Consider the following 24,624-nt stretch of genomic DNA (forward strand, 5'->3'; position numbering starts at 1 on the left):
CTGTGCAGAAGCTCTTTAGTTTAATTAGATCCCATTTGTCAATTTTGGCTTTTGTTGCTGTTGCTTTTGGTGTTTTAGACATGAAGTCTAAACAGAAGAGCCAGGAAATGGAGCTTAAAACGAAGTACTTATCCAGAATTGGTGACACATTCCTCTGCTTTCTAGAGTTGGTTTCCCAAAGGAGACACCACAAAGATCCAGGTCAATTATATGATTTAAAAGATCCAAAGAGCCAGGATGAATGGGTTATGGGAATTGCTACTATCAAATTATCAGAATTGGGTGTTAGACTTGGGAAGATTTTCCATCTTTGACATTCACTCTTCACATATGCCTGATCCATATTGTTGATTCTGAAAGTCTTTGCCTGAGTAAAGATTGTTCCTTGTAAACATCCCTGAATTTTCACTGGACAGCTTTATGTTAAGTACTTTTGCTTGACTGAAAGCTTTTTTTTGTTGATGCTGCTGAAAGGATAAGCTTAAAATTGGCAGCCGTATTATCTATGACTAGATGGTAAGCTTTTCGAAAGCATATTAGTACTGAGGAATTCTAGCAAGTTTAGTGTCCACTTTGCCACTGACCATAAGACATGTGTCAGACCAGCTTGGGAAGTTAGGCAGAGTGAAAATCCTGGATATTATAAACACAGTGATAGAATTGGTATGTCACCTTTATTTCACTAATACTATCATTATTAGAATACTTAGAGTTCTGTAAGACAGACTATTTTTTAAAATACTCTAGGCATAATTTTAGGAAGTTCCTGAGGTGATTTCCTAAAAAGAGGATTTCTTTATTTCTTTGTTTGGACTTCCATATCTTCAAACATGTCAACAAATAAAATATTAGTATGACAAGTATCATCAAATATTTACTGAGTGTTGCTTTTGTTCTGGGGAACTCAAGACAGCTAAGAGGCCTAGCAGAAACCATGGAAAGAAGAACTTTATTACTTAATAATTTATTATTATAAATGCTCTCTGGCCTCGGTGGCGTGTACCTGTATTTCTAGCTACTTGGGAGGGGAGGCTGAGGTGGGAGGATCCCTTGAGCCCAAGAGTTTGAGAAAACTCGATGCCAGGTTGTCTTTTGGAGAAGCAAAGTTAAAAAATAAAATAACAAATGCTGTGAGCCAAGAGTCTTGGTGTCTAGCCATTAAATGGCTGTGTGGTCTTGGTTAGAACACTGAACCTTCCTGGAGCTAAGGTTCTTCACAGCTCTATAAAGTGAGGGTTAGGATGAATGATGTCTGCAGTGCCAATTTTTGAAGTCTCTGAATATTTTGTCTCAAATACATTCTGAGAAGGTCCCTGCCCTCAAGAAAATTCAGCTTTTCCCTGGATTTTCTTCCATTTTGTTTAGTTCCAAAAGGAAAACTCCTTGTTGTTTACAAAGGATGATTCAACTGGAAAATGTGTTGTGCCAAAAGGAAAAGTCTCCTTCAATCCCACAACCTGACAGTCATTTTAAAAATATGTATTAATTATTTTGACTAACTTCTATGCATAAATTAGTATTTTTTGTGATATATATATATAAAAAGATATATATATATATATACACACACACACACATATATATATATATATCTCATTCATACTATACTGAAGCCTTGCTTTTCTCATGTAGCAGTTGAGATAATGGGTATCTTTCTGTGTCCATACATACAGACCTACCAAATGGAGTGCCACTGATTGAATATTGTGGTTCACCAAAACACATTTTGGCCAAATGATCAATATTTGGCTAAAGTTAAAGATAAATATCATTGTTGTCAAACGGACTACTGGGATACAAGAAAAAAACTGAAATTAACGAATATATTAAAATTTTAGTAGCCAGATTTAGACAAATGGGCATACTGATTTCTCACTACTGTCAGCTATTTGATTCTTCCTATAGTCACCATACAGTACACTACACCTTTGCAATACTAAAGTTGCTAGCTTTTAACTGAGGTGTCTAGAGGAACAAGATGTTGTTTGGCTGGCTCTGCCAGAATAGAGTACTGATGATGGTAATGTTGTTCCTCAGCAACTATGCTTGTCTTCTCAAATAGTAACTGACTAGGTAAAGACTTTCTCTCCTTATCAACCCCTACCCTTGGAGATTTGTTTGATGGTCATGAGTTTCATGAAGCAATCCTAGAAATTGAAGCATTGTATACTGCTTGAAACATTCTTTTTGAATGTTTGCAGAAGCATATGTAAGATTGCTATCTCTTAAATTTATTTCTAATTTTCTTTTTTTGTGTGTGTGAGACAGGGTCTTGGATCTTGTTCTGTCACTCAGGCTGGAGTGCAGTGGCATGATCTCAGCTCCACTGCTGCCCCAAACTCCTGGGCTCAAGCGATCTCCCACCTCAGCCTCCAGAGTAGCTGAGGCTATCGGTGCGGGCCACCATGCCTGGGTAATTTTTCTTTTTTCTTTTCTTTTTTTTTTAATAGAGATGAGTTCTCATTTTGTTGCCCAGGCTTATCTTGAATTCCTGGCCTCAGTTGATCCTCCCACCTCAGCTTCCCAAAGTGCTGAGATTACAGGCTTAAGCCACTGTATATCCAGCCTTTTTTTTATTTTTTTTTTTTTTTTACATTTTTGCTTCTTCACATGATTATTTGATTTAAAAATCTCTTATTAATTTTGGCTCTAGAAATGTGGCAATAGAAGAATGTAATTAACTTTCAAAATACAACAGAATTGTCTCAATATCTCCTGTGTCTCAGCTTTGATTGCAAGCATGCCAACTTCAGCATTGTTGCTGGAATAGGATGAGATGAGGCTTTTTATCACGTAAGGAAAATGTGAACTCTTCATGTACATCAGTATTGCTACCTCCTTCCCCCTTTTAAACAGATTCCAGTAAATGCCTTCATAATAAGCAGTCATTGAATTTGTGGGCCTAATATTTTGGTATTCTGATCTACAAAGTAGTAGAATATTATGGGATTTTTATTGTTTTTTAAGCAGGCTATGTAATAGTCACCAGCTGCTCTTCCATCTTGTTTGAGGATATCGTGTAAGTACACAACAAGGCAGTTCTCCAATCTTCTGTAAGTCATACAATTAGTCTTTAATTGAAGAAGAGGGAAGACAGTGCTTTGAGCTTTGAGCTTCCTTGTTCTTTCTAGTGCTATTCCTTTCGCTATGGTCCAATTCATTCAGGACACACAGCTGTTGAATCTGATGAGTCCTAAGACACACTTCTCCATGTTTGTTCCCTTGTCAACTACAGTTGGCTGTCACTGTTCTTTTCTGGTTTTCTTCTATACTTCTTAGTCAGACTCACCATGTCTTTAGCATGTGAGAGACCAGGAACTCTTCTGGCAGACAGATAAAGCTGGAGCAGAATGGAATGTGCTGTGACTACCCCATGCTATCTTACTTAAAGTAGGTTTCTAATTGTCCATGTGTGTCCAAATGTCTGGTATATAAGATATAAAAGTAGCACATTTGGTAAATCACCATACTTTGTGTGTATGTAACAACGTAACACAGAAGAATTTTGGTAATATGTTTTCCAGAAAGACTTTCAGTTCTAGGATTCATAGTTTCAACAGGTTTGTACACTTTCATCTTCAGTGCGAGAATCAGAGTGGTTGGTATTCTGTAGTCATTTTACCAAGTTTATTCCTTAAAATTAGCCAGGAAGATCTGTTGAGCCTCAGAGGTCATGGCTGCAATGAGCTGTGATTGTGCCACTGCACTCCAGTCTGGGTGACAGAGTGAGACCTTATCTAAAACATAATAATAAAATTAGCCTCTAGGCCACATGCAGTGTCTCATACCTGTAATCCTAGCTCTTTGGGAGGTTGAGGTGGTAGGATGGTTTGAGGCCAGGAGTTTGAGACCAGCCTGGGCAATATAGCAATACCCCATCTCTACAAAAAATAAAAATTTTGCTGGGCATGGTGGTGTGCACCTGTAGTCCCAGAAACTTGGGAGGCTGAGATGGTGGAAATCACTTGAGTCTAGGAGTTTGAGGCTGCAGTGAGCTCTGATCATGCCACTGCACTCCAGCCAGGTGACAGAGTGAGACCCCATCTCTACTAAAATAAAATAAGCCTCTATATGCTTTATCTGTAAGGATTTTTTAAAGCCTTCTTTAAATTGTGTTATATTTTGAAGTTTTATTCCTGAAAACAAAATGTGTTATATTTAGGTAACTCATTTTCCTCCAACATTTTCTTCTTTGTATTCTTTATGTGTATTTTATTTTGTGTGCATCAAAGATGACCTCATGGATGTCATTGTTTATGATGTTACAGTTTTTCCTGTTCTTGAAATTTTGACATGGCAAAATTACAAAATCCATGTCTCACGTCTCCAATATCTTAATCTCTGTGGATCTTTTTCCGTTAACTCTTGCTTGTTTTTTCTTTTCTCTTTGTTTTCTACTATTTTGGTCTCATCTTCTGGTAGGCCTGATCATTTTTAATGAATTTTGGACATTGTAAATTAAAAATTGTAGAGATCATTGGAGGATATTGATAGTGTCATTTTCCTCCAAAAATGATTTACTTTTGCTTGTAGGCAGAATCAGAGATTGAGCTGACTCACAGCTGGACCTCAGACTTGGTGAGGGCTGGTCAATTCCTACTTTACTCCTACTTACAGGATGCAGTTATCAGCGGGTCCTGCCTGAAAGCCTTGGTTTTCCAAGACTTCCTCATCCATTGGCCCCGAACTCCAGTTTTTGTCTACCTAGTGCTGTAAGACTAGCAGAGCTTTCTTCAGCTTTACGACCTCCTGGGTTGTTTTTTAGCCTCTGCATTAGGGGGGTAAGCAGCCCTAAATGTTAGCCTAACCTCCTTGCATGCTTCTCTTCTCTCCAGGAATTCTGTCCAAGTCCTCAGTGCCTTGGTAGCTCTGATAACTTCAGATAAGACTTTTGGGGTCTTTTTGGGTTAGGGGTGCCTGGTTCCTCGTTCTCAGCAAGAAGACTGGTGGAATAAGATAGTCACTGTTGGAATTTTACCTATATTTTTAAGTGAATATTCAGATATTAAAAATAAGTATGCATAGCATGCCTTATTTACATTACTGAATCTTGTACCAATTACATATTAATCTGTGAAATCATATGATCATTTCTAATATAGAAGTTCAAGAATGTCAAAAACGATACTCAATAAAGCATTCAGCAATTTGGCCAGTTTTAAAAAAATCTACTAGATTTTAAATTCATACATCAGTCATTTACTTCATATATATTAGCAATCATATTTCACATATTCTCCCCTTTTCCTATTTTCCTACTGGGTTGCTTTGTTCTAATTGATTTGTGGAAGTTTTGAATCTAATATACAAAGAACTTCCACATATTCTTTGCCAATAATATGTGCTACAAATATTACTTCTCAGCCTGTCATCTTTCAAGTTTGTTTATAATTCCTGTAATTCAAAAAATTTTATTTTTATGTATTAAAATTTTTTCAGTAGCCAAAATTTACCCTCCCATTTCTAGATAATAATAAATTCATCCCTGCTTTCTTGTAATAGCGTTAATGATTTCCTTTTTTTCTAAACATTTAAATACCTGATTCATACAAAATATGTTTTACATCTGAGAAATGAGATATTGGGAACTAGCCTAGTTTCTGACATGGCTGGTCAGTTGCTTTAACGCTGTTAAAGTGATTTCCCCACAGATCCCATCTGCCACTCTTACAATATCTAAGTATCCACATACCTGGGTCTGTTTCTAGACACTCTTCTGTGCTTATTTTTTTCGCCAGTGACTATCCATTTTATTTATTGAGACTTTTGAATACATTTTTATAATCAATAAGACAACTTCTTTACCCTTTTTTAAAAAGCATATCTTAGTTTCATATATTTTAGAAAATGAATTTGAGTAATTTCGACAAATCTTTTTGGGATTGAATATTGAATTTGCAGACCTCATTAGGTGAAATTGGTATCTTGATACTGTTGAGTTTTTTGTCTTCCTTTTTAAGTTTTATTTTTTAAAGTTTCTTTCAATACATGTTTATTCCTGATTCATTCCTAGGAATTTTTTGTATGTTATTGCTATTATGAATGAGATATTTTCTTCCATTTTGTTTATTTATTTATTTATTTATTTTGAGACAGAGTCTTGCTCTGTCACCCAGGCTGGAGTGCAGTGGTGCAGTCCTGGCTCACTGCAGCCTTCGCCTCCCAGGTTCAAGCAATTCTTCTGCCTCAGCATCCCAAGTAGTTGGGACCCCAGGTGCCCGCTACCACCCCTGACTAATTTTGTTTTTTTTTTCCCCCCGAGACGGAGTCTTGCTCTGATGCCCAGGCTAGAGTGCTATGGCACCATCTCGGCTCCTCAGCCTCCTGGGTTCAAACAGTTCTCCTGCCTCAGCCTCCAGAGTAGCTTGGGGTTACAGACATGTGCCACCATGCCTGGCTATTTTTTGTATTTTTAGTAGAGACGGGGTTTTACCATATTGGCCAGGCTGGTCTCGAACTCCTGACCTCATGATCCACCCGCCTCGGCCTCCCACCGTGCTGAGATTACAGGGATGAGCCATCGTGCCCAGCCTAATTTTTGTATTTCTGGTAGAGACAAGGTTTCACCGTGTTGGTCAGGCTGGTCTTGAACTCCTGACCTCAAGTGATCCACCTGCCGAAGTGCTGGGATTACAGGTGTGAGCCACTGCACCCGGCCTATGCCATAATTTTTGAGGGATCAAATTTATTTACCAGTGACTAAGATTAGTGATTTTATCTTTTTTTCTTGGTCCTTTTGCCATTTGGTAAGATGAAATGCACTAAAGATTAATCTTACCAAATGTTAACGTTGTCATCTGTGTGTTTTGTGATTTTGGAAATGGAGTTGGAGGTATGTTCCAGTTTTATCCTTGTCTCTCCCTTTGAGTTTGAGCACTTCAGAAATGGCACTTTTGCTCTAGCAGGGAAATTCAGAGAACTGAGAGTTTCCTTTGACTTTTGCATAATATTTTTTTCCCTATTCCTAGGGGACTCCTTCTCACAGTTCCAGTTTGCTGAGGAGAAAGAATGGGATACTGAAGCTGCTTGTCCAAAACAGGTAAGAGAAGAGTTGTCTTAAGTGTGGACTGGCTCTTCTTCAAGGCGGAAGGCTCACACCTTTTACATTCTTGTGACAGAGTCTTCATGCAGAAAAGAGTAGTAATTTTTATATAGTGTACTCTCAGCTAAACTTTTCAGAACATTTTCAGGGGGCTGAAATTCCACAAGTCCTTGAAGCGAGAGTACACTTTTCTCCCTGGCCATCTGTGTGACTGATGCAGCACACATGGACTGGGTCTGGAGGTAGAAACTCGATAGCCGTGATTTTGACAGAGTGGATTACTTTGCCATTTGGTCTTCCTCCTTTGCCACTTTTTGACGATTCCCTTTAGAGCTGAAAATTAGTTTTCTCTCTCACTGTTTTTGGTGTTAGGTTGAGAAAACTCTTAACCTTATAGCTTTAAATAACACTTCTACAGTTAGGAGAATAGAAGTATAAAATAAGGGCAAATATTGTAGAAGTCTTTCATCAAGTCTCTAAACCCCAAATGCCTTATTTTCTTTGTGTGTATGTAATATTTTCTTCCCAAGGAGTTCTGATTATTTTCCAAGTGGGCTTCCACTAATTCTTTTCATATGAGATGACAGATATTTTCCCCCTTTTAGGATGCACATAGGGACATAGTGGTGGCTTGTGATATGCTCCCCATCTCCAGGGCTAGAGCATAGTGTCTGATAAACTGATTAGCATCTGCCCCCAGCTTCAGAGAGGTGGCTGAAGCTGCAGATGCGAAGCCCGTAGGCAGTGTCCTGCCCGTTCTGCTCCCAGATCAGCATATCTGCTGTGGGTGGCTCGTTTGATCTCTGGGCCGGTTTTAGGCTCACTTGTTTGGGATGGCCTCTGACTCATACAGATTACGAGGAGGGGAGTCTCTTGGAAAATGACTGCCCGGCACTTTACAAAGAGCGTGTTGTATATGCCATAGAAAAAGGTGAGAATTACATTTGTCTTTGCTTAAGTCTGGGTCTATGCCTGAGGTACTTGTTAGAATTCTAGGACACAGCGAAGACAGATTGTTGAGGAATATGGTAGAAGCCAAACAATTTGCATTGCATCTCCTTTTGAACCACATTGATTACCAAAGAATATTTCAAGTAGCTTCAGAGTTTCAAATAATTCTAAGCCTCGTCCTTCATCAGAACATAGAGCACTGGTTTACTAAATGTTTTTATTAAATGGAGCTGATTCAAAGTGAATGAGACAGACCCTGCCTGTTCATTGCTCTTGGCCCCTTACCTGGGCACACTGGCTGACCTGTAGTATGGTAGATGCTCAACAGATATTACCTAATACGTGCACAAGAATACAACCTAAAATAAGGGGTGCGATAAATGAATTCACAGTACTGGGAGAGAGAGTTACTTTGCACTGGAAGTGACTGGAATTGGTACCGTGGGGAAAAGATCATTTGAATGGGTCTTGGTGGACAAGCGTGACTCTGGTAGGTCCTGTCTGAGAAAATAACATGAAAATGGTTAAGTCAGGAAAACGAGGTTATGCTCAGAGAAGGGTGTGGCCAGAGTGTAGTATTCCCAGGGGAGGAGGCCTCAGTGGCAGGTGTGGGCTAGTTAGTACCCAGCAGTTTCAGACCTGAGTGTAAATTCTGGATCTAAGACTTGGGTAAACTTTTTCCTTCTCTGTTGCTTCACCTGTAAAATGGAGATAATAACAAAATATAAATCAGAGTTATAAGAAGGACTAAATTAGATAATACATAAAAAGCCCTTGAGTGCAGTTCCTGATGCATATGAAACACTCAAAATGAACTCTTTTATTACTAATATTATTTGTTAACAAAGTTTTGTTTAGCAAGAATATGGAAAGAGTTAGATTTAACTTCAGCAGCATTGGGAAGGATGGGGAGGGATTGAACGGATAAGATGAGAGGTTAGGGGCAGGGAAACTGATAGGAGGATGTGATGTTGGATGAATGGGAAAGAGCGAGAGCCCGAGGGCGTGCAGCCAGTGGGCGTGGGACACAGGTTACTCACAGACAGGACTTGAGCGGAGGATGGGGAGGGATTGAACGGATGAGATGAGAGGTTAGGGGCAGGGAAACTGATAGGAGGATGTGATGTTGGATGAATGGGAAAGAGCGAGAGCCCGAGGGCATGCAGCCAGTGGGCGTGGGACACAGGTTACTCACAGACAGGACTTGAGCGGAGGATGGGGTCCGCTGTGGTCACTGGCCAGATGTGAGACACAAGGACAAGAAAGATTTGCAGTGACACTATGCTTTCTAGCTTGAGTAACTGGGTGGTGGGTGGTGATGCCATGAATGGAACAAAATAAGAGCAGAAAGAAGTTAAGTTTGATTTTGAACAGTACGAGTTGGAGGTAGGACATGTCTGAAACTGAATTCATTTCCCCATCAAAACAATTTCCTGTCTGACTTAACTCCTCACTAAATTTTCTTCCTTGTTGATATAAGAGAAAAAACTGGATATATATAATATATAATACATACTATATATAATTATATATGTTGAGTGCATATAATATATATATTCGAGTGCATATTATGTATTATATATATGTACACACACATATATATGTAATTTGTTGTTGTTCCTTATACCATCCCATGTCCTCAGTGTGACCAGTGACGCAAGACAATAGAGAGGGGCCGGGCGCAGCGGCTCACGCCTATAATTCCAGCACTTTGGGAGGCCGAGGTAGGCAGATTCCCTGAGGTCAGGAGTCTGAGTGAGACCAGCCTGGCCAACACGGTGAAACCCTGCCTGTACTGAAAATACAAAAATTAGCTGGGCTTAGTGGTGCAAGTCTGTAATCGCAGCTACTTGAGAGGCTGAGGCAGGAGAACTGCTTGAACCAAGAAGGTGGAGATTGCAGTGAGCCGAGATCGTGCCACTGCACTCCAGCCTGGGCAACAGAGAGAGACTCCATCTCAAAAAAAAAAAGGAAAAGTAGAAATACATTTTGTCTTTGCAGTTAAAGGGAGTGGGAGTTTGACAGGGAGACATGTCCAGAATGCTCAAGGGAGTCCTGGCAGGAGACGGACCGGGTGTCACGGCTTGGACTTGGCGTTCGTTGCCCTGTGGCGGATACACAGGGTGAAGGGACACAGGCCAGCAGTCAGGGTGCTCTGATCTAGCTGTTGGCCTCCATGACCACAGGCGTGTTTGTCTCTTAGATCGGCAAGTGGGATTCTCACAGCTTTCCTTTGGACAGGGTGGGCACCATGTAAAGAGGGGATGAGTGGGAAGATAATTTCCCTGGGTGGACAAACAGATTTATTATTTTTTAAATCACCTAGGTTTTTAAAATTCCAGATTAAATTTCTGTTGACATGGTGACTTATCCAGTAGGACTTCTTTGAGCAACTGCTGGGGGCTGAGCAAACTGCTGGGTGCTGAGTTATATGCGGCCGTTCCTGAGGGCCTGGCTTTTAAAGGCAGATTTCCGGCTCCCACCATCCCCACCATCCCCACCCCACCCAGAGAATCCATTTCTGTGGGTGAGGCCTGTGAACCTATATCTTAAAAAGCTGCCCAGCTTATTACTCCACCATACCGTGTACACATGGTCTCTGGGCCCCAGGCGCATATGGACAGTAAGTCCTGTAGATTCTGGGGAAGTGTAATGGTCTGATTAAAGGCTATGTGTTTTAGCTGCAAAGTGAAGTATATAGCAGGTTCTTTTCTCACTAAAGAGTGTGCCTTTATACAGATACTGAGACTCAGAGCTAAGATTCCTGGCCAGAGAGGAAGCTTCAGGCTTGCAGATTCTTACCACACAGACAGGGTCCTGTGCACACTGATGGCAGAGAAGTGGGATAGAAAGGCTTTGTCCTATAGTCAGGACTGGCTCCCCTCTCCCAGCACTGGCGTGTCTCCTTTCTCTTTACACCCCACCCGCCATAGCATCCTTAGTGGGTGTTGTCTCCTCCTGTCTGTGGCCAGATGTCGTAGGCCAGGTCCTCTACTCCAACTGCGAGTGGCTGCCAGGGTTGACCAGGTTGACATGGGAGCTGGGTTACCCAGGCAAAAATAATGCACCGAATACTTTAAAACATGTAGAAAATGCTGATTTATTATTATTCCAATTAAACCTATTTTAAAAGTTCACAGTTTAGCATTAAAAGCAATTCACTGCAGCTAACTTTATTATCTAAGGCTTTCTTCAGCTTCAGACCTTTATGGGGCAAACTGGTGACCAAAAAAGAAAGCCTTCTTACAAAGTGGCTTTAAAAAATTTTTTATTTTTTGTTTTTTGAGGAGACCAGCTCCTTTGAAATCTTCACAACACCTGTCAGCCCCATCTCACTGCCTTAACAGCCCTTTCCTCTTCTGTCCAAGGCCAGCAGTCTGAATTTAGGGAAGAAATCAGGTTAGATTTCATTAAATGCCTGCTTTTCTTTCAGCTTGTTAGTCATTGCAAAAGACTCCACAGTTTCCAGGTTACTGGGCAGTCTTTTTTTTTTTTTTTTTTTGAGATGGAGTTTCACTCTTGTTGCTCAGGCTGTTGTGCAATGTCACGATCTCAGCTCACTGCAGCCTCTGCCTCCCAGGTTCAAGCGATTCTCCTGCCTCAGCCTCCTGAGTAGCTGGGATTACAGGCATCAGCCACCATGCCCGGTTAATTTTTTGTATTTTTTAGTAGAGACAGGGTTTCATCACGTTGGCCAGGATGGTCTCGAACTCCTAACCTCAGGTGATTCACCTGCCTTGGCCTCCTGAAGTGCTGGGATTCCAGGCATGAGCCACTGCGCCCAGCTTGGACAGTCTTGATGGGAGGGTGATCATTGCCTTGTTTGCTCTGACAGTGTGAGCTGTGGCTCAGGAAGGTAGCTTTGGTTTTACTGATGATAATGTGGAGATGCAGAAACTCTTAACACATCAAGTGTGATGTATGGTGTGTCTTGTTCCTAGCCAGATAACTCCAGTGGATTATTTATTTACAGTTTCTTCTTTTATTTCCAAAAGGTCATACTTAATTATCACCTGATATTTTCTTTTTAATCTCTATATAGAATTCAGCATTTTACGTGGATAGTGAGTTACTGGTTCGAGCCCTTCAAGAGCTGCCTCTCTCCCTCCGACTCAACGTTGCTGCTGAGCTCGTCCAGGTAAAAATCCTGACGCCCTCTTGGAGCGGGTGGATTAGGGCAGAGGAGAAAAAGAGGGAGGCACTTCCCTCAGCAGGGTGTCTCAGTGTCAGCTTCCCGTTATAAAACTGAAGGTTGCATATCAAGATAGCATTCTGTAAAGTTTAAAGGAGAATCCAAAACATTTTCGAGGTTACTTTTTTACATTGTGTATTTGAAACATTTTAAAGGATCAAATGTAGTGGAATTGAGTGAAATGTAAAATATAAAGTCTGGCTATTTTACTCAAAATAGGTACGCATCATCCTGCTGTATGTTCGACACTAGGGACACAGTGGTGAACAGGCAGACGTGGTTCCTGCCTTTCTGGAACTTCGTCTACTAGGAAGGATGAATATTAATCAAATAGTCAAACATATCCAAATTGTAATACATTGTATGAAGTACAGTGTGTTTTTAGAGTCAGTCAGTTTCTCATGTGGTATGGTTAGGAATGGCTTTCCTGAAGCAGCGATAGGTGAGCTGAGGTCTAAAGCATAAGGACATTTGAGCTGGAATTTAAACGAGAAAGACCCAATCAGCTCTGCATTAACAAAAGCGACACTGCTGCCGGGTAGAGAAGACCGTGGGATCGGAGTGCATGCGTGGGGGTACGTCCGCACGTGCAGGTGCCCACGCGCAGAGCAGGTGAGGGAGGCACACGGGGAGGCTGCTGCACAGGTGCAGGTGAGTAGTACTGTAGCTTGGACTACAATAGTGATGGTGGAGATGGCAGAGATGTACTGAGGCATATCAAAGGTACAATTTAACAGGATTTGGCTATATGTTGGAAACTGGGAGACAGCGGTCAATAAAAAATTCAAGATTTTCCAAATTGTGCAACTCAGTGGTAGGTAGGATCAGGAAGGGTGAGTTTGGGACTTGATGAGTTTGTGCCTCTGAGATATCCAAGTGGAAATAATAGTCAACTGGATGCAGAACTACAAAGTTCAGCATTAAGGGCTAGAAATACAAATTCAGGAGATAACAGGATGAAGTGATAATTGATGAACTAAGAGAGGGGGAGGCCCGAAGACTATGCCATGAAGAGCTTCAAAATTCTGGCACGATTGAAAAAAAAAAAAGTGAAACCCTGGGATGTACTGATTTTAAATAGAATCCTAGCAACTAAAATTATCAATTTCCTTCTGCAGCTGAATTGATGCTAAGCTTGAGCGTAGCAACGAATTGGTTACCCACCCATTTGCTGTAGTGCATTTACTAGTCTAAAATTTGGGGCGGCAGGCAGAGTTCAGGGATGGAGGACAGTTAGGGACAGGGTAGAGAACTAGAAAAAACATTTGCCACTAACGCGGGAATGCCCTAGGGGGTCTTTGGAAACATTTGGGGGTGTTTGGGAGAGCTCTAGTGGCTTTTCTGCTGATGTCTAGTGATGTTCAAAGTTCTGAAGTGCTTGCCTTGATCTCACATGATGAGGAATGTTTAGCAGAACTCACCAGGGAAATGCTGAGATAAAGGCTTCAGGACTCAGGACAGAGAGGAAGTGGTTGTGAGCGTTTGAAAGTGAAGGATGTAATGTCAGTGGCAGGCATTAGCGTAAAGGTATAAAATAATGACGTGACTTTGAAATCCTGGTTAAATCACTTAAACACATTTCTCCCCGACCCATGCTGCAGAGCAGTATTCTCTACCTTGTCTGCGCGTTAGAATCACCGGGGGAGTTAAAAACAAACAAAAACAATGCCAGACACCCACCCAGACCAATTACATGACTCTAAGATTAGAATAGAGGACCATGTCCCAGCATTGCCCCGTACAGCTGACTATGCTGGACATTTATTCCTGTTTGTATATAAAGCCATACTGTCTTCCATGTCTGCTCAGGATGTTTATGTAAAAATAAGGGGTCAGGACCTCCAGTGGAGGTTGAACTTCTGAACCTGCCCACCGTGAGGCCTTGCTAGTCCCCGGGGCCTTCCCTGGAGAGCAGTGATTCTCAGCGTTAGACTGGAACCTTATATTACAATCACCGGGGGAGTCTGTAACTTTTATTAAAGTATAACATCGAGTCAGAAAAATGCACATGTAAGTATAACCATGGAATGAGCATTCGGATAAAGACTCAGAATATTGTCAGCACCCCAGAAGCCATCATTCATACGCACTCCAAGTCACTCTTTCCCCAAAAGGCACTCACTCACCTAACCTCTAATACTGTGGTTTGTTTTTGAACATTTTACAAATATAATCATCACATTGTGTATTTTCTTTGGTGTCTGGCATTTTTTACTCGATGTTGGTAAGAGATTCTTCTTGGTGAATTTGTTCCTGCACCTTTATATTAGTGCACTTAAATACAATGAACAGATCTGATTTGCTCATTACTTCTTGGTGACATTTTACAGATGTTCATGTCTCATTACAGATTTAAGTGTAAAGCCAAATAGACCTGTGGTACTCTGGCAGTTTTCAGGCCAGCGCTAGTAAGACATGGATCTTTTCATTCCAAATCTGAGCTAGTTAGCACATGGTCGAGGTGGGGAGAGTGGGAGGCACAGTGCTGGCGTGTCTCAGTGAGGTCTCCCACACTGACCCCAGATGTTAGGAAGGGTGCCCGCCAGGGCCTGGAAAGGAGCCACTTTGTGAACTGTCTGAATTGAGTTTCCTAGGTCACCAAGTTTGATGGCTTCCTTTAGCCTCCTATGTATTTACTTAAGCCAAGATGGCAAGACTCACATTTTTAACTCAGTTTTTATACTTCTCTTTCAGGCCACAGTTCCTTTAGAGCTTCCTCAGGTGAAACCAAAGAGAACTGATGATGGCAAGGGTTTAGGGATGCAGTTAAAGGGGCCTTTGGGGCCTGGAGGAAAGGGGCCCATCTTTGAGCTGAAATCTGCGGCTGCTGGCTGCCCTGTGTTGCTGGGCACAGACAACCCAAGACCGGGTCCTTCAACGGATTCTCAGAAACCCACTTCCCCACTGCAGTCAGCAGGAGACCATTTGGAAGAAGAACTAGATCTGTTGCTTAATTTAGATGCACCTGTAAAAGAGGGAGATAACATCTTACCAGATCAGACATCTCAGGACCTGAAATCCAAGAAAGATGGGGAGGTGGTCCAAGAGGAAGAAGGTATGGCTTTCATTTTATTCCCCATGAATCTTGATTCTGGTGCTTTTCCAAGAACAGCCCCACCCGCATCACATCCGCACACATCCCTCTCGGTGTCTGACATTGATCCACGTTGTCCACTGACGTCTATTTCTGTGCTCACATCTCTGCTTCACCCTGAGCTGACCTTTCTGACAACCTTCCTCTCACTCGACACACCGAGCTTCCAAAGCTGCTACCTGCCTGACTGCAGTAGAAACCTGGGGCTGCAAATGGAATTTCCGCCTATCACAAGGCATTGGGATATCTGTAGCCTTCAGCCTTTCGGCAGTGGACCTTTTACTCGACTGACAGGCCACCTCTTCGTACTTTTTTCTTGCTATTTCAATCTTATAGTTTGACAAAAGAACATCACATTCTAATTTCTGCATGTCCTGTGAGAGGTGGCCCATCTGATGTAGAGGGGCCTGGGGGAATTGCCACATCCATGTATTGCATTTGAGATCCCTTAGTTTTCCAGGACTGCTGCCAATAATAGTAAAAAGAAAACTGAGCTATTGGTCTTAAAAAAAAAAAACAAACCAACTAGTGAGGTGTGAAGTTCAACTTCAGAATGAAGAGGGACTCCTCTACCCAGCTTTATTTGTTCAGATATGACTGTATCATCTTAGGGAGTAACAATAACGAGAATGTTTCCCCTGGTTGTAAGGAAAGTAATAATTAGGACTGGATTATATCTGGGAACAAACCTGAGGGAAACATCTGAGGGTGTTAACATTGTTTTTATTTCCCCAGTTTGTGCAAAACCATCTGTGACTGAAGAAAAGAACGTGGAACCTGAGCAACCAAGTACATCCAGAAATGTTACCGAGGAAGAGCTGGAAGACTGGTTGGACAGCATGATTTCCTAAAAAGGGGACAAAAAGTGCCTGAAGCAAATCTTGGTTGCCTTCTAAGGGCAGGTGGGCATAAGGCTGTCCTTCAGGCACAGCCAGTTTACAAGCATGCCCTAAGCTAGTGCGTTCCATTATGCTCACAGCAGTAAATGCCTGCCTCTGTGTTTGACATCTGAAAGAATACATTGAAGCAGCTTGTTGCATTTGTTTTTCTGGCTTAGTAATCTAATAGATTCCCCTCAAGGACAGGATATATACTCTGGCCCTTGTTTCTAGCCTCCTTCCTTGCAGTGTTTACAGCATAGCAGGTGCTGCTGCTGATTAAGAGAATAGATGCAAACAAACAAACAAGGCTTGCATTTGGCCAAAATAAACAAATGCTGGTCTGTCCAGTTTTTCTTTCTTTCTTGTGTGGGGCCCTGGGCAATTTGTCTCATGTCCCCTTTCCCAGCAGTCACAGAGGAGTTGTAGAAGCAACCAGAAGTGGTACATTCCAAGAGGCCAAACCATGGAGGTGTTGGTATGTATTACTTTATTGCAGTGGGCACTTCATTGCATTTGAGGAGATTCACCTAAACATAGCAGCTCCACTACTTACAAGGACCATAAAGCATTACTCCATTTTGGCATAAGGTTGAGATTTTTTCTGAATTTTCAGTACAGTACTTTTCTTCTAATAACAGCAGTTGACCACTGTTACTAAAAAAACTTGTATGAATAACCTTCAAGTGCAGTTTCATAAAGTAAGAAGATCACAACTAATGAATGGAACTGTCCTTCTGGAACACAAACATAAAAAACTTGCATAGCTATATCTAAAGAGGTTTTAAGGCACTTAATCGATATTTCAGTGTCGACAAAGTGTCGGTTTTTCCCTATTTCTTTAACTGCTTAAAGCTTTTCTGGATACAGTCACTAGCAAGTACCATGGGAAAAAATTAATTAGACTGCAGTTAACATTATCTTTTGTAGTTCAGACCCTATGAGTCACAAGTTGGATACCATGGTGACATTCAAGTGTTTAAAATTTCAGGTATTACACATAATTCACTAGCCCTTTCCTTAATGCTCCCATCCCAACAAACAAAAACTTGAAGGCATTTGCCTAGAGATTACTTGATTGATTCTTCGCCATCCTTAAACATTTTGACAGGTTCTCTCCCACAGTATATGTCCATTAGGCACAAAAAGCCAAATCAGTTTCAAAATAGCACAGATTTTTAGTAAGGGAGGCATTTAGAAAATGTCACATTTCAGATATGTTGCAGAACTGTAAAAGGAGGACTTTATTTCATGGGAAGTTGACTGTCCAGAATTGTGGCGCTTCTTTCATTCAGATTTATCCAAGCTGATCTTCATACTGTTTACGAAAGCAGTCACCGGCTGGGAAGAAATCCCAGCACCTTTCTTGGTACATCTTCCAGACATAAGATTCCTGAAATAATGTGAACAACGGGTGCTTATTTCTAAACCACAGTAAGCTAAAACCCAGTTTTGTTTTTGCTCTCTGATGTGAATTTATATGAGGCCAAACATCCCCTTCTGCCCCAAACAAAACTGAAACCAATCAGTGTTTGCCACTAAAAATACTTAATGATTTAGTAATAAGCTGATTCCACACCATTGGTGGGAGACGGAGGAATGCACGAGGGAACGAGACCTCTGTCAAAGAAAGATATTTGATAACCAGATCTGGAAACCAGAGACCTCTGCCAAAGAAAGATATTTGATATGTTTGGTATTGATATTTGAATAATTTGATAACTGATGTTTCTCTACCTTTACATTTCTTTTTCACATTTAGTCACAAAATTTGACACATCCTCTCACAGGCACACCTCCAGGCTCCTGTGTCACCCACACATGAGGTCGGTGTCTTTCTTAGGCTGCCTCTCACTCCGTTGTGCTCCGATTTTTCTGCTTTGGTACAGCCACCCACTCCATTCCTCATTGTCTTTTTCTCTGTAATGTTCTCCCCACCTCCAGCTCTTCTAGTCTGAAGCAGTAGCTATAAGCGTTTTGAAAATGTTGGGAAGGATAACCAGGAGGACCTTGGCTTCTTACTAAGTCACAAAAAAGTAATGGAAAAATGCATACATGGGATTAATGGGGCCATCTATCTATTTCAGATAGCCTATGCCCTACGCAGTCTCAAGGTTTAGCAAAGGGAGATCTAACATGGGTGTATGATTCTTAATTGAAGGCATTTTGTTTCTCACCTGACCCGTGTGCTCTGTTTCATCTTTATTAATCAGATACATCAGAAAGAACCTGGAACGAGGAAAAGATAGTATTAGATACTCTGGTCAAGACCCAAGTTCATTCACATGGATTAACTGTAATCAGGGCTCAGAAAGGCTGCTGTCTACAGTGACTTTAAGAATCAGGGAACTGTGGCATAAGGACACACACCATCATTTGTGTCCATCATGGTAGCACACATGAATCTCGAAATTAGCCACGTGAGGAGAGATGCTTTTTGCCATCCCTAAACCTTGAGCTAAGATCACTTGCAAGGTAGCATTTTGGCCACCATTTTATTGTTAACAAAATTCTAATAAAACAAATGGTAGCCCAAATTCTTACCATAGAATATTTAACAGGCCATTTGTCATCTCATAAAAATGTAGAATTGAAATGACGTGTGTGTCTCAAGAATATCTGTCATGGAAAAGTTAGAAAGTATTTAATCTCGTTGAGTTGCTCTGATTCTTCCTGAAGTCTAGTTTTGTTTTTATCATAGATAGCTGGGGGAAAGGCCAATGTAGTTTCAATTGCTTTGTGATCCATGTCTCAGGTTTGAGTTTGTCTGTGACACGTAAGTATCCCAGGGGGCATGGGCTGAACTCTCAGCTCACATTACATGATCTCAGAGACAGTTTCCAAAGGAACCAGGCTCGTGCCCTTCAGGGAAAGGACAGCGAGGCTGGCGATACGAGAAAGTAGAAATTCTGTCCTTCTGAGGGTGGAGAGCCTGAGCCCCAGATCTGGAGTTCCGTCAGGGTGATACTGTGTTTAGAGCTTCAGGTCCTGGCCCACAGTAGCAGCTCTAAGTAGGTTTATTGCCTTTCCCCTTCTTGTTTACTGAGAAAGAAAGCAGGATTAATCTCTTTATCCTGTTTGATTCTTAGGGGCTTGGGACATCATTCCTTGCCCAGCACATTTACTTGACAACACCATTTTGGGTGGGAGGCTCAAATATGAAAATATGAGTAAGTGGGGTTCTTTCCCCTCAAGCTTGCTCCTAGACGGGATAGAGACAGGAAAGAGACCAGTGTAGCAGTGCCATGGGAAGGCACAGAAGGGGTTCCAACCCAAAGGACAGCATCCTTCCACTGGTCTGTAATCTGCGGGTACTGACGTGGCCATGGGCCCATTCACCTCCGTTAGGATGTAGACTCTCTTAATGGGAATTGAGGATTCAATACTCATGAGGGAAGGGCACATTAAAGTTATCTTTTTAAAACTCAAGTTTTTGAGGCCAGGCGTGATGGCTCACGCCTCTAATTCCAGCACTTTGGGAGGCTGGCAGGTGGATCAGGTCAGGAGTTTGAGACCAGCTTGGCCAACATGGTGAAACCCCGTCTCTACTAAAAATACAAAAGTTAGCCCGGCATGGTGGCAGTTGCCTGTAGTCCCAGCTACTCGGGAGGCTGAGGCAGGAGAATCACTTGAACCCAGGAGGTGGAGGCTGCAGTGAGCCAAGATGGTGCCACTGCACTTCAGCCTGGGCGACAGAGTGAGACGGTCTCAATAAATAAAAACAAAACTCATGTTTTTGACTTAAGAAACTCATTCCCTAGCAAAAATGTGTATCTTTGTCATTTCTGACAATGCCTTCTCCAAAGGCTGGGCGTGCTCTATCCTAAAGAAAGCTCTAATCCCAGCACTCTGGGAGGCCAAGGCGGGTGGACTGCTTGGGCTCAGGAGTTCGAGACCAGCCTGGGGAATATGGCAAAACCCCATCTCTACCAAAAAGTACCAAAAATGTGTGGTGCGCCTGTCCCAGCTGCTCAGGAGGCTGAGGCAGGAGGATGGCTTGAGCCTGGGAGGTGAAGGTTGCAGTGAGCCGAGATCACACCACTGCACCTGAGCCTGGGCAACAGGGTGAGACCCTATCTATCTTGAAAGAGAAAGAGAGAAAGATGATTCTCTAAGCTACAAGATAGAGAAGGGAAGAGCTAGGCTGGGGAGCAGAGCCCACCATTTTATTTTTTTTCTTGTAAATGATCAGTGACAGGGTCTGAGTTATCAGGTAATAAAATCTATATACTCTTCTGTAAGTTTTTAAGTTGCTTAAGAACTAGGAAGTCCCTAGTGCCCAGTAGGTTCAAGTAACATGTTCTTCAGTGAATGCTTTACCTTAGAAGAAGTAAAACATTTATTAGTTGCCTACTGGGTGCCAGGCATTGTTCTAAGTGCTGGGATAAAGCAGTATGAAAGGACCGGGCGTGGTGGCTCACGCCTGTAATCCTAGCACTGGGAGGCTGAGGCAGGCGGATCACCTGAGGTCAGGAGTTCAAGACCAGCCTGGCCAACATAGGGAAACTCCTATCTATCTCTACAAAAATGTAAAAATTAGCTGGGTGTGATGGCGGGCGCCTGTAATCCCAGCTCCTCAGCAGGCTGAGGCAGGAGATGCAGTGAGCCAAGATTGCACTCCAACCTGGGCAACAGAGTAAGACACTATCTCAAAAAAAAAAAAAAAATAGTATGAAAACAGACATGCCCCAAAATATCCCAGGTCATGGGGCTTAGCTATTAATGAGAAAGGACAGACATGAGGAGGCCTGAAAACTGACCACAGAATTCAAAAACATGCAGGTTACAGGCCCCTTTGATAAGACCCTGTCTTCGGATGTGGTGGGGAGGATAAGCCTGCCAGTAGGAGGTTCACAGGAGAATGAGAAGCGAAAAACTGAAAACAGTGAGCATGGACAGCTGTCCATGGTGCTGAAAGGGAAAAAGAAGTAGGGCTATAGTTGGAAGTAAAAGTGGGGCCACAGATTTTTCTTTGTTTAGGATTTTAAAAAAGCATATTTATATGGTGATAGAAGTAAGTCCAGTGGAGAAAGAGAAATTGCTGGAGGTATGTGTCCTGGACGGAATCCAATCACAGGTTGAGGGGGCTGGCCTTTTGCTAGGAGCAGGAATTGTCCACAACACACGTCTATCACACATGGGAGAGGCAGAGTCTATGGACAAAGGGACAGGTTCATGGGGACTCCTGGAAGTTCTGTTCTGGTTACTCTTTTTCCAGCAGAGACTGAACCATATGACATAATTGGCTTTCTTTATGCTACAGCTCCCATCAGTTCTGTTAACCAAGAATACTCACAAGTAGTTGGCTAAGTTGTGCTCTTGTAATGTATGTGTTTCAAAACCATGAGGGGTCGTGTCAAAGTAGTCATTGCCAATCCCACAGATGAAACATTTGGTCTAAGAAAAATAACAGGCAGAAAAGGCATTTGTAGACATAATATAGGCAGGAGAGAAAACTGTCATGATTCTATTGAATTGAGGGACAATGAAAACTTTCTCATGCTTTTGGCTGTTAGTCATTCACTCAGTGGTACCACACACTTAGCTCCCGGTTAGCTGAGGATACTGCTCCCTCTGATTATGGGACAGTGGAGAAGGCAGCAGAGTGCAGAGCACAGGGCATGGTAAACAAGCTGTGATCTTGCTTAGTACTGGCCCTCAGTAATAGTAAAACCTATTGTTTAAAAAATCCATTTGCTTCTGGGGATATTAAAATAGAGCTGGGATTAGTAGTTAGAGGAACATTACCTCCATATCTTCTCGCACTTGTTCCTGCTGGTCTCTTAGCTCTCCGAAAGCATCAATAATAAGACCTGGAATTTTAAATACAAAGACAAAGCAATCTGTATAGTGGTTCAGGGGTAGAGGAATGATAGAGGGATTGGAAGAAGCTACTTTGTTCTGTTAAAGTGAATTATCAAGCTGAACCACTCAAAGCAAAATTAGAAAAATAATACTCGTGTTTCTAACAATTTCACATTGTTCCTCCACCTTTCTACATTATGCAGTGCTGTTAGCTACTTGCTTCTCCCTTAAATTCATCATCTTTCTCCAATCTTGACAAGCTATTGACTGAAATACCATTCTTTCCCTGCCCTCCCCTGCACTGTCCAGCTCCTCTGCTCCTACCCTACCTCCCGCTCTGGGAGGAAAATGAAGAGGACAAGACTAGCCACAGGAGAGATCTCAGAAGCAGAAGTGAGGAGGAAATAATTCAGAGTAGAGGAACAGAAGGAAGAGGTTCTTCTGTATGGATGAAGCTTATAACTGTGCCGGGGTGTGTCTTTGGCTTTATATATAGCCAAGGCCTCAGGTATAGTAGATGCTAAATTAGCTCTTGCTAAATTAACAAGTAAATGAATTCACACACTTCTTCATAAACCAGTTAAGTCATAGATGCAAGAAAGCAAAAATAACTAGATTAAAACCTGTTCATACTCAACATAATTGGCAATCATACCTTGAATGATGGCCAGCAAGATGACAATGACAAAGAAGAAAAAGGTAATGTCAAAGACAATGCGATACATTTCATAAGGATCACCAGCAGGGTCTTCAATCTCGTCACCAATGCCACCTCCTGCTCTCACTCCCACGTACATGTGGAAAAGGTAACACTAGAGAAGAAAAATAATGGAGATTTAGGCAAAAGTCACAGTTCTGTTTTTAGCAAGATGGTCAGATCATTCATATGATTCGGTCAGATTATGGCAGCCCTGAGCCAGGAGAGGGGAACTCTTCAGAGGTACCAGTATTCATGCTGCTAGCTGCTGTCCACTGCACCCTCTGGACAGTCTGACATCTATAAAGATGGAAAGACTGTTGTTACATTTAGGCTTTTAAAAGGTATTTTTAGGCCCATTTAAAAAAAACAGTTTTGAACTATTTGATAGAACAGAATTCATTTAAGGTGGATGTAAGTTAAAAGATCTTTAAGCCTTGATGTGTATCGCCTATGCCAGATACTGATTTTTCCTCATTAAGACTCTTAGCCTGGCCTTTAGGCTGTGCTATAAACTGCACAGAAGGCCCCCTCTTCTTCTTCTGCGTTCCCCTTACACCTGGTAGGGCAGGGATTCCTGCAGCAGGAAGGTCAAATATAATGGACCTTTCTGTTCCTACTGCGCTGCAGGTTTGAGCCAATCTAGGCCCAGGCTCACTGAGCAGGGCACCCTCTTCTCTCCACCTGATGGGATGGGTTAGACGCACAGAGAAAGGATTGTCTTAAACCTGGAAAAGCAAAAGCCAGGGCCAGCCTGAAGACATGCTGGTCATATTAGTACTCTAGGGGCTAGTGCTGCTGTCTCATGACGGTGCTTGGCCCAGGAAAGCACATGAAGAGTTTTTCGTCAAGAAGCGTTACCTCTTTCACAGAGATGCTCACGGACTGGGCAGTTCACTGTCCCCTGTCCCTGAGACACATGTTCTTTTTCTGAAATCTGGTCAAAATAAACTGGAGATGCTGCTGCAGCCAAGCTGGCTTCCTCTGGGCAGTGCCTTTTTTCTCACGAAGGTCTGGCCTGACAGGACTCCCCCTCCCCACCTCCAAACCTCATCCTGCTGCTGTCCTGTTCTTCAGCCGATGGTGGCTGTCCAGAAGGAACCCCTGACTGGCTTGCTGAAAGAAATGAAGTGCTCAATCCCGGCCCATGGGACGTTGCTCTCGGTTCTGAGAGACAACCATCAAAGCTCGACTCCCATGAAATTTAGACACAGGTTTCATTCATCATCATGTCTCATCTGGGCCAGGCACGGTGGCTCAGGCCTGTACTCCCAGCACTTTGGGAGGCCGAGGTGGGCGGATCACCTGAGGTTGGGAGTTCAAGACCAGCCTGACCAACATGGAGAAACCCCGTCTCTACTAAAAAATACAAAATTAGCCGAGCATGGTGGCGCATGCCTGTAATCCCAGCTATGAGGGAGGCTGAGGCAGAATTGCTTGAACCCGGGAGGCGGAGATTGTCATGAGCCGAGATGGTGCCACTGCAGTCCAGCCTGGGCAACAAGAGCGAAACTCTGTCTCAAAAAATAATGTCTCATCTTTAGCCCAGAAAAAAAATAGATGACTGATGACCCCACTGTGCAGGGTGCTTCCCTTTCCACGGGGCTTGATGTGTGGTAATGAAACATACCTCCATCACTTCTGTCTTCCCAGGACAGTCCTGTTCGGAGGAGACATCTGTCTTCTACTCTAGTCTCTGCTGTGATCTGTAACTAACTCTACAGCTCTCACTCAGTTCTCCAGAGCACCCCCACGCAGCCCTTCTTCCCAGTGAGGGGGTGGGGTGGGGTGCCCGCAGTGGGTGGGCTCTCACCGTCATCATGTCGTCACACTTCATATCAGGCTCGTCATCATCTTCACTTTTGTTGTAGAACTTGCGGAAGAAGTTGAAAGCCACCACGGTATAGAGATACACCACTACGGCCAGGAGACCCACCGTCAGAACCAACTGGGAATGAGACGACA

The 24,624-nt window shown here is 42.5% G+C and overlaps 2 protein-coding genes across 2 annotated transcripts in view; one reads left to right on the forward strand and one right to left on the reverse strand.

The window, feature by feature from the left end:
* The window catches only part of AVEN (apoptosis, caspase activation inhibitor), a 169,684-nt gene extending 153,177 nt beyond the window's left edge, over positions 1–16,507 (forward strand). The window contains exons 3-6 of the mRNA XM_011932726.1: positions 6,969–7,039; positions 12,036–12,131; positions 14,880–15,240; positions 16,015–16,507. Coding sequence (XP_011788116.1) covers positions 6,969–7,039; positions 12,036–12,131; positions 14,880–15,240; positions 16,015–16,130 — 644 coding nt within the window. The 3' untranslated portion in view covers positions 16,131–16,507. The remainder of the gene's footprint in view (positions 1–6,968; positions 7,040–12,035; positions 12,132–14,879; positions 15,241–16,014) is intronic.
* A 122-nt stretch (positions 16,508–16,629) lies between these two features.
* The window catches only part of RYR3 (ryanodine receptor 3), a 400,958-nt gene continuing 392,963 nt past the window's right edge, over positions 16,630–24,624 (reverse strand). The window contains exons 98-103 of the mRNA XM_011932727.1: positions 24,473–24,607; positions 22,618–22,774; positions 21,906–21,970; positions 21,454–21,554; positions 18,335–18,386; positions 16,630–17,550 (exon numbers count right to left, since the gene is read on the reverse strand). Of these exons, the coding sequence (XP_011788117.1) occupies positions 17,455–17,550; positions 18,335–18,386; positions 21,454–21,554; positions 21,906–21,970; positions 22,618–22,774; positions 24,473–24,607 (606 nt within the window). The 3' untranslated portion in view covers positions 16,630–17,454. The remainder of the gene's footprint in view (positions 17,551–18,334; positions 18,387–21,453; positions 21,555–21,905; positions 21,971–22,617; positions 22,775–24,472; positions 24,608–24,624) is intronic.

Source organism: Colobus angolensis, unplaced genomic scaffold (assembly GCF_000951035.1).
Source record: "Colobus angolensis palliatus isolate OR3802 unplaced genomic scaffold, Cang.pa_1.0 Scaffold97, whole genome shotgun sequence".
NCBI lineage: Eukaryota > Metazoa > Chordata > Mammalia > Primates > Cercopithecidae > Colobus > Colobus angolensis.